The sequence below is a fragment of the Montipora foliosa genome, chromosome 5, assembly GCF_036669935.1.
Source record: "Montipora foliosa isolate CH-2021 chromosome 5, ASM3666993v2, whole genome shotgun sequence".
NCBI lineage: Eukaryota > Metazoa > Cnidaria > Anthozoa > Scleractinia > Acroporidae > Montipora > Montipora foliosa.
The window spans coordinates 39,519,715-39,529,714 of record NC_090873.1 but is presented as its reverse complement, the minus strand read 5'-3'; the positions used below and the strand labels follow the sequence as shown (position 1 = coordinate 39,529,714).

Genomic DNA, 10,000 nt, shown 5'->3' with positions numbered 1-10,000 from the left:
TTGTGTCGCTGCTTAATGCACTGGTCCGGGATCAGTTTCAAAAGTTAAAAGACTGTCTTTGAATCGTGGAAGATCAAGGAGAGCGAAACACCAGACTCTGAAACCGGATTCTCTCCAAAAGAATAAATCATTCTTCTAATCAGAAAACTATGTCGTCTTTGAAGGATCTTTCAAGTGAGATTCTTCGTCACCAAATAAGGTTTAGGATTCTTCTCATAGAACATGAGTTCTTTGGGTAAAATTTCTTTGGTGTTCTTAAGGTAGAGGTCTTGAGGGACCTATACAAAACGTGGATTCCAGGCCCATGGACCACCACTGTGGACCCGGTCCATGGACCCCTTCATGGACCCGGTTCATGGACTACTCCAGCTGTGGACCACCCCTCATTTTGTACAGTTTCAAGCAGAAAAATCTCTGGACGAGAAAGAGAAGTCATCCTGGCACTTATCTGGACAATAAGCAATAATTATTGTCTCTTACGGAGACATGAAAAATTCAGGAGGCTTTAACGGGGTCCGAACCCGTGACCTCTGCGATGTCGGTGCAATGCTCTACGAACTGAACTATGAAGCCATTTAGTTGGGAGCAAGACATGTTTTGCATACGTCGTCCTCTTGGGGCCTTAGCATGCTTTTTTGGGCTGGTCTTTCTTATGCCAAGCTGGTAGGTCTGGACTCAGTCGACCGGTTGGTTCAGTTGGTTGAGCATCGGACTATTGTGCGGGAGGTCGCGGGATCAAAACCACGGCCGGACCAACACTAAGGAGAGGAGGAGAAAATGAGGAGAAAATGCTGCCTTTTTAATGACGTCATAGACTCTTTAGTCTTCTCGGATAAGGACAATAAACCGTAGGTACCTGTAACGGCCGAATAAATTTGTTTTGTTTTTTTTTTTCTTAATTAACCGCGGATGGTTGCGCGAGATCTTCGTGCGTTGGTAAGGACTGCGTGTAAATATCACGCGAGTATGTACCATGTAGCATGCAGGTATATGTGCAAAAGCAGTCCTGCAAAGTGCCTCACAAAGTGTTGATCATTGACCCTGAAAAGCCACTAGGGGAGTGGTCAACTACATATTAGGTGGTATAGGTGTCTATAAGAGACAATTGCTTAAATCAGTAACCCATACCTAGGAGCGACGTTTTCACAGACCGCGATTTATTGACGTCATAGAGGCAACTAACAGGAAGTGTCTTTGTTTCTTGCGGAAAAGGTAGTCTAAAAATAGATTGGTCCGCAAAACTGCCTTGACATAGGCTTAATATGGAAGTTGTTCGCTCCTAGTCATCGGCTCCTGCTCAAATTGTCCAGATAAGTGCGACAATCACTTCTCAGTTTCAGATTTTTCTGCTGGTAACTTTACAAAATAAGGGTTGGTCCACAGGGGTAGTCCATGGACCGGGTCTACAGGGGTGGTCCATTGAGGTCAACACTTATGGCCATCCGTCAAACTGACATTGGACAAATTTTTTTTACAATTACACGACGCAATATCCCATCTTAATATGACAAGCTTATCGCTGTAAAAAGAATGAAAACAGGCGGAATTAGAGCTTTAGTTCAACAAGAAATAGCATTTCTAAGCAAAGCCGCGCTGATCTACAGTAATTAGGTCTAAAAACCACTTTGAAGACGGTTACACTTCAATTATTTTGCTGGGTATCACTATGTCAATACTCTAAAAAGTTCGACTCTCCGGGAGCTTGTCTCGTTAGTCAAGTGGAACTGTAGGGAGAAGCCATCGATCCGGGTTCAACTCTTTGCTTCGCTTGTTCTAAATCTTCTCTGCATGTTGAAAATGCTTGTTTCCTTGAAGTAGATTTGAAGTCTAAAGTAGATTGTACGTCGTGTAAGTTGAATAAAAAGGGAATTGTCAGTTTGAGGGATGGCCATAAGTGTTGACCGTCCATGGACCTGGGGTCCATGTTTTGTATACGTCCGGTCTTGAAGGAAGTATCATTTTGCTGCTTTTCATAAATTGCTTTTCATTGTATACATATGTAAACAAATAATGGCTGTTCTTCACCAAATAATGAGTTCTTAAATAAAGATTTATACTTCTGGTTGGATAACCGCGTTGACATTTAGAATATTATTCTTCCATGAAAGTTTGTAATGCTTTCCAAATTTAGAAAATATACATACATACACAAGGTAATTCATAAAAGCCACGATCGCAAATTCATACTCCTCTGTTAAATTTCACGAAGATTAATGATGCAGAACTCAGGTGACAAATACAAATTTCTGAAACTTAAACGCCTAAAAATACTAATAATTTTGAAAAATCTATGCGGCATGAAATCAGCCAAACTATTTAGTTAATAAGATAAGTCCCTAGAAATGGAAACAGTTTGTAAGCTCCATTAACATGAAAAAGAAATTCTCTTGAAATTAAAGTGTTACATACACAAAAACAAAATTTTTGTAGATAAAATCTATCCTAAGAAAAAAAAAGCCAATTTGGAACTATTTCAAAGCACACATCCAAAGAAAAACAGCACTAAACTCTAGTTTGTAGACATGTTAGCTTTTTTGGATACTCTAGGTTGACCACGTAATGTACCCAGAACCGAGCAGCAAGACTGTATGAATTTACTTCCAGAGGAACCTCATTGTCAACAATAATGAAAAGCTGTTGTTCATAATCGTCGGTCTCTGGGCAGAGCATATCAACATCCCCACTTAAAACTGTTCACATAATCATTAAAGTCGTCAATTTCCTGTGGAAAAGCAGAGAGGTGCACACCGAAAGAAAATAAAAAAATGCAAAAGCCAAAAGTTCTTTAGGAAGTTAAGACTAGTCATCCTTAATACACTTAATAGTCCATTTTTCCAGACGAGTGGAGGTCGGTACTTATTTTGAACCCTCAAATTTGACAGATTGGATGTAATAATATTTTTTACATTATTATCCTGAGAATGTTTATTTCCCATCTTACCCCTCAAGATAATGTCATCCTTTCCTCACTGCCAAAGTTTTGAAATGGTACTATTCTCTTCAACTCACTGACTAACAATGCACAAAAGACAGTTTATTTTAAAACTCCAATCAGGAACAGAGACTTGTCTACAACCTTGAATCTAAACATTTCTTTTGTTGGCATGAAAAATAAATTGCATTAGAAACTGTTGACAACTGTACATACCAACATAAAGACGCCACTCTGACAAAGTTTAATTGAGGGGTTGTGTCGAATAAGTTCTCAAATGACTAGAAATACTGCACAGTCTGCAATGTTGCATTGTCCTTTTGTTTCACAAAATACTTATTTTATCAGAAATATAGGCTGCTGTAAAGTTGCTTCCAAACACACTGCAAAAGCATGACGTCTGTGTCTAGATAATGAAACTAAATGAGCCAGTTAGTTCATTGATGCCAGCACTTAGCTCTGTTTTTGGTAGAGTAACTAAGGGTATCACTGATTCCCTTACTGGCCCCTGGGCGTGCGATTTGACGGATTTTACTCGGTCTAACGCCAGATTATTTTACTCGTCAACTGGGTCATCCTAGGGCATTTGAGGTGTCCATAAGCTTAGCTCTTCAAAACTTTGTCCCTTCTATTAAATGGGATGCTAAACAATCACAGAATTTGTTTCAAGGTTTTTCAAGCATTTGTTAGTATTAAGTTGTATGCGGGTACATATAGAGAGGCAACGTGGATTAAAGTTATAGAAAACTGAGAGATGATCAAGACCAACCTCATTCCTTAGGTCTCTCTTCTCTGCTTCCTTTCTCCTCAACAACAAAGGAAGAAGAGAAGAGAGACCCTGGGAACGAGGTTGGATAAAGGTTCCACAGGCAGCCCAAGCTCAGTATACGATTTACAGATTTTGTATGGGAAAATTAACTTTGAGCTTATAAATGGTGAAATAAGCTGTAAATGTAGAAATAAACTTCACTCACCTCTACATACAGTTGTCCTTGTCTTTTCTGTGCAGTTGGAGGGCAAACTGTGTCCGTTTTAGCAGGGTTTGTGGCTTTCGAATTTTTACGATGTCGTTAGTTGTCATTTTCCGTGATAAAGAGAAGAAAGGCTGGTGACTCGCGGCGATCTCGTCCCACAAATTGCTTTCGCATCACAAAGCAACGGTCCGAATCGCCATAAAAACACCACAGCCTTAAGGCCGGCTCCGTTACCACACAGTGATTTTTGGCGGATAAATTCCAAATAATGTTCGGCTTTCTATAATCTGTCCATGTGTTCAGCTAGATGTGTGGCTACGGCCGTTATAGCTTGATAGCGATCGTATTATATTCTGCACTCTCAATGGACAATTTGAAACACTTGGCCAATGAGAGTGCAGAATGTAATACGATCGCAATCAAGCTATAACGGCCGTAGCGACACATCTAGCTGAACGCATGGGAAAATTATAGATTATAGAAAGCCGAATATTATTTGGAATTTATCCGCCGAAAACCGCTGTGTGTTCCCGGAGTGGAAGTAATGTGATACGAAAAATTTTTTGGCCTTAAGGCTGTGGTGTTTTTATGGCGATTCGGACCGTTGCTTTGTGATGCGAAAGCAATTTGTGGGACGAGATCGCCGCGAGTCACCAGCCTTTCTTCTCTTTATGACGGAAAATGACGACTAACGGTATCGTAAAAATTGGAAAGCCACAAACCAGGCTAAAACGGAAACAGTTTTCCCTCCGATTGCACAGAAAAAACGAGAGCAACTGTACGTAGAGGTAAGTGAAGTTTAGTTCTACATTTACAGCTTACTTTAGCATTTATAAGCTCGAAGTTAACTTTTCCATGCAAAGTCTTTAAATCGTATACCAAGCTTGGGCTGCCTGTGGTTGTTCAAAAGGTGGATAGCGCTACCCACCAGGTGCCAGTTGTTGAAACAATGGATAGCGCTATCTGCAGGAGGATAAATCTCTATCCAGTGGATAAAAAATAGCGGAACCCCAGGCAGACAACGCTGAGGATGCGAGAGCGCGTAACGTCACGTTATTTTGAGACAGTTGTAATGGGCGATTCAACTAATCGAGGAAAATGTTCCATAAAAACTTCAAATCGCGATGTCTCTTTTCGAAAACTCATTTTATGGAAAGCCAGATAAATAAAGTTCACTCCCCTACTATTTTCTGCGTTGTCCTAAGTGATTTGATGGGTTTTTGGGACGCTTGGATTCCCTCTTTAGGTCACACGCGTCGTCACATACAATAGCGGTATTTCTTGTTTACAAACATTGAGGTCACATTTCTTTTGATATTCAAATTTGCCAACCACGGAACAAAAGAAGTCATTGTTTCAACAGCCAATCAGGTTCTGGTTGGCATATTAATAACAATAGATGACGTCACGAGAAACATCGCTATGGGAAGCTTTAGCAACGACGACAGGAACGGCAACGAGAACGTCATATCAAAACATAATTTCGTGTTATTGCAATCACTTCGCGACTACTCCAAGCTTTTTAATAAGACAAAGGTGTGGCAGTCCCTCAGGAATGAAATCGTTATGAGTGGCGCTTAATTTAGATAAAATGAGAATTTATCTCCAATTGCCGACGTCCTCCATAAAACCTCAAATTTGGCTATTTCACGTTGTTGTTTTGCTGACGACGGCAAAGAAATGAACAAAAATGAAAAATGCACGTGCAGGGCGTGCAAAGCTATTGTTTTTGCCCTCTAATATGCAAATTTGTAACATTCACGTCGCCGTCCCCGTTGTCTTTGCTGAAGCTCCCTATTTTATGTGACGACGCGCGTGATCTGAAGAGGAAATCGAAGCATCCCAAAGACCCATCAAATCACTTAGGACAACGCAGAAAATAGTAGGTAAGTGAACTTTATTTATTTGGCTGTCCATAAAATGAGTTCTTGAAAAGCAACATAGCGATTTTAAGTTTTTATGGAAAAATTTCCTCGATTAGTTGAATCGGCCGTTACAACTGTCTCAAAATAACGTGACGTCACACGCTCTCTCATCCTTAGGGTTGTCTGCCTGTGGCAGAAGCAATTGCTCTGTCCAATAGATAGTACATTCTGTGGTGGATAACATCATCCACATTTCTAACAACTGGGGCCAGATAAATCACTATCCAGTGGATAAACACTAGGAAAACCAATTGACTAATCAATTCGGTAGTGCTGGATGCAATGGATAGCCCTATCTACCCTTCAAAGAACTGGGGCCAGAACTCGTACAGTCAAACAACCTTTGAAGTCTGAAGCACTTGACCACTGTGGCTTCAATAAGCAAATAATAATCGCCACTGTAATTAATACTGTGGGCTGAGCAACTACGGACAAAAACTCCATGTGTAGTAGTACATTAAAGTACTTCAGAGAGGGTTTCTTGAATACTGTATTACTCAAAAGAATTTCTATTTGTTCTAAGTACCTAAAATGTAAGGCAAATTCCATTGGATTGAGTTATAAATCTCGTTACATTGATTTGATTCTCTATATCTAATCTGGCCTCTTCCTCCAATGGAGATTGAAAACACGAGTACAGAGTAATGAGACCAAATGAAATTCGAGTAATGTTTTCAACCTACCAAAAGAAAGGATTGCTTTGCATGCCAGAGAGCCGAAAATTCCACGATATTTTCAAAGCGTTCAACAGCACTGTCACCAGCCAAACGAGATTTCTTTGCATCAGTTATTCTTTCTCTACCCAAAAATCACCTGCTAAAGGTACTCGCACCTTTTCCAGGACACTTACATCTACGTAACTAACTACGAGAGGTTCATCTTATGGATTCATATGATAATATACAGCAACTTTAAGACTCGGTATGACTACATTTTAAAGCCACAATTACTCAGTGAAAGATGATTCCATTCGATTAGATTTAATAGGCTCTCACTCTTTGTTTTGGCTCCAAACAAATCAATCGAAGGTTTTGCGAAGCCAGCCAAATAAACATGCGATGCTCTGTAAACTCCTTCACGAAAACCTTGGGAGAGTCTCCTGGGGCCGAAATCGGTTGCTCATGCTCAGACTCTTAACCAATGAAAAAGTTTATCCAAACAGATTATCCCAGAATCGCTCGTTTACCGACCCGCTGGTAAGGGGAACGAAGACTCTGGGAACGAGATTGAAATTGGTCAAATTTGCAACATTGAAAATATGGTGCAAGTCGATCATACACGCTGAAACAGTTCTCAAAACACGTGAGGGAAGTTGTGAATTCCGAGAACATGGCGAATTTTGTTGTTTCAACCTACGATAATCTAAATAGACAAGTACAATAGTGTTTTCCTCATAAACGAGCACGGTGACCTATATTTTTCTATTGCATTATTTTGGTGACAAATTATCCCCTTCAAATAAAATAATAATGATAATAATAATAATAATAATAATAAGGAGAAAAAGATATAGCTAAAAACGTACACGGAGCCCCTTACCCAGTGATGTAAATTACGATCTTGAAAACAAAGACTCGAGAAACGCTTTTGAGTGGATGTCTTTCAGGTTGAGTGATTTTTCCATAAACTATAAAAGAAAGTGTTCCATATGCTCTAGACTTTCTACTATTAGGTGTTTTTTCAAGTGTTACTTTAAAAACCCTCTCGTTTAGCTACCGCAAAGTGTACCCTGAGCCGATGAACTGAAATAACGCGCGTGTTTAGTATCAGTACCGGCATCAATGGGGTAAGATTGGCCCATTATAGACATATCGTTTTATGTAGTTCTCAAAACAGGGATTAGTAGGAAACATTCAGGGAAAGTTTCAAGAAAATCGTTTGACAACTTTCTTTTTTTTTTTCCTGAGGAATCACCTTAAGCGACAGACAAGTGGAGAAACGTTTTTTTTTCTCGAAAAATGCCAAAATCAAATAATTCTTCATCTTCTCAAAAAATACACTTTTCAGCTGAACTTGTCAACAGGGAAACCTTCAATTTTTGCTTTCATTTTCAGATATCTGCCCTGATGACTGGATGTATTTTAAAGGATATTGTTACCAAAAAGTATCATCCTGTGATTCCTGGAGCAATGGCCAGAGCAGGTGTGCTACACAGGGAGCCAACCTCCCCAGTGTTCACAGCCAAGAAGAAAATGTCTTTCTGCAAAACTTACACAACGGTGAAAATGGTTGGCTTGGTTTGTCTGACATAAATAGTGAAGGAACGTTCGTTTGGAGTGATGGAACTCGATTTGACTTCCATTACTGGGCAACGAATCAACCTAATAACTTCCGTAATGAGGATTGCGTGCACACCCTTGGCTCACTTCAGGCTCACAAATTCAAATGGAATGATGTCAACTGTTCAAGCTGCCATAAGTACAGCTGTAAGAAAGGTAGGAAGTTAGCGTGAAGTAATAGAGCTGAGAGCTAGCCAAAGCATAGTCTCCTTCAGGGCCCCTCAGGCGATGCCTCAACTGAACGGTCCTCGTCCCCACGTAGCTGGTCAAAGTGAACTGCCCTCCGTTCTCTCGGAGTAAGCTAATCGTAATGTAGCTTTCATGCTGGTGCCGAGGTTTGCGTACAAAGTTTCCAGCAAAAAACCGACTTCATTTATTCGCAGCGAAAATGCTGGATGTTGGAGAAGCGTTCAACATGGTAAACCAGTTTCAAATTCGCGACAAAAGTCAATATCGAGGTTTACGGAAACGCCAGGATCGAGATGAAGTGCTTGTTTATCCGACGAGATTGGTTTTGATTGAGCGACTGTGGTGTAAAGGAAAGAAAACTAAAATTAGTTGCAACAAGTCTCCGAAGTTTGAGCAAAAGAAGGTATTTCAAAGTCCTAATTATTTACGTACGTAACTTCAAAAGAGGTCAAAATTAATATTACTCTTCATGCACGAAGCTAAGCTATAATTTAGCACCTATAAATAAGAGTACGGCACTTGAGGTATGTCAGTAAAAGTTATTTATCTGGGAACGCTGCATAGTCGGTTGATTATATTTATTTCATAATAATTTAGATTACGACGAGTGCCAAGGGTTTTCTTACAACTGTCCAGAGAATGCCACCTGCATTAATAATGATGGATCTTTCACCTGTAGATGCACTTCAGGATACAGTTATGATGGAAGGAATTGCTTGGGTATGTACTACTGATGTGATTCTTAAAATGTTAACTAAAGTGGACCTTTTCACGGTTTCTGACGCATATTGGTTGGGGAGGGGGGGGGATACGGCTTAAATTTCAGTGACTGTTGGATTGGATTGGATAACTTTATTTAGAAACGGTAAACTCATCTGTCGCAACTATGAAAACCTAATTAATTACCAGCATTACTAGCAAAGTTTATGTGTGTGTCATCAGTATACATTCGAGGTTCAGAATTTAATTGACAGTTAGGTAAGTCGTTAACATATATTATAAAAAGGAGTGGACCCAAAATTGTACCTTGAGGTATACCACAAGTAAGGAAATGGTCCCCAGAGAGAGAACAATTTGTAAAACATTGTTGTTTGCGGCAGCCCAAGTATGATCTAAACCAATTGTATGAAGTGCCATGGACACCATATTTCACAAGTTTAGACAAAAGAATATCGTGATGGACGGTGTCAAAAGCTTTCTTTAAATCCAAGAAAACGACTGCGTTTACATTACCCTGGTCAATGTTGTAAGCCCAACTATTGATAGCTTCACGTAATGCAGTGACAGTGGAATGAAGAGGTCGAAATCCCGATTGGTGTCTTGAGATGAGTTTGTGTATAGTAAGGTAATTATAGAGTTGATCATGAATGATTCTCTCAAAGACCTTAGCTACAACTGGAATTACTGAAATTGGGCGGTAATTATTTAGATCTGAACGATTACCCTGTTTGAACAAGGGGATGACTTTCGAAAGTTTCCATTCATCAGGGAAAATTCCAGAAACAATAGATTAATTAAAGATAGTACAGAGTGATTCGGCTATTAAATCAGCACATTTGCGTAAGTGTTTTGCAGATATTTTGTCCAAACCAGTAGATTTTGATTTACATAATCTGGATAAAAGAAGAAGAACCTTGGAGACGCTGGTCCGTTTTAGTTCGAATGTGCAGTGACCAGTCTCAGCTAAATAATCCAAATGAG

The 10,000-nt window shown here is 39.7% G+C and overlaps 1 protein-coding gene across 1 annotated transcript in view; it reads left to right on the top strand.

Annotated features, from left to right (window-relative positions):
• Positions 1-10,000, top strand: part of LOC138004091 (uncharacterized) — a 70,031-nt gene that overhangs the window by 40,132 nt on the left and 19,899 nt on the right. The window contains exons 13-14 of the mRNA XM_068850494.1: positions 7,886-8,266; positions 8,897-9,019. Of these exons, the coding sequence (XP_068706595.1) occupies positions 7,886-8,266; positions 8,897-9,019 (504 nt within the window). The remainder of the gene's footprint in view (positions 1-7,885; positions 8,267-8,896; positions 9,020-10,000) is intronic.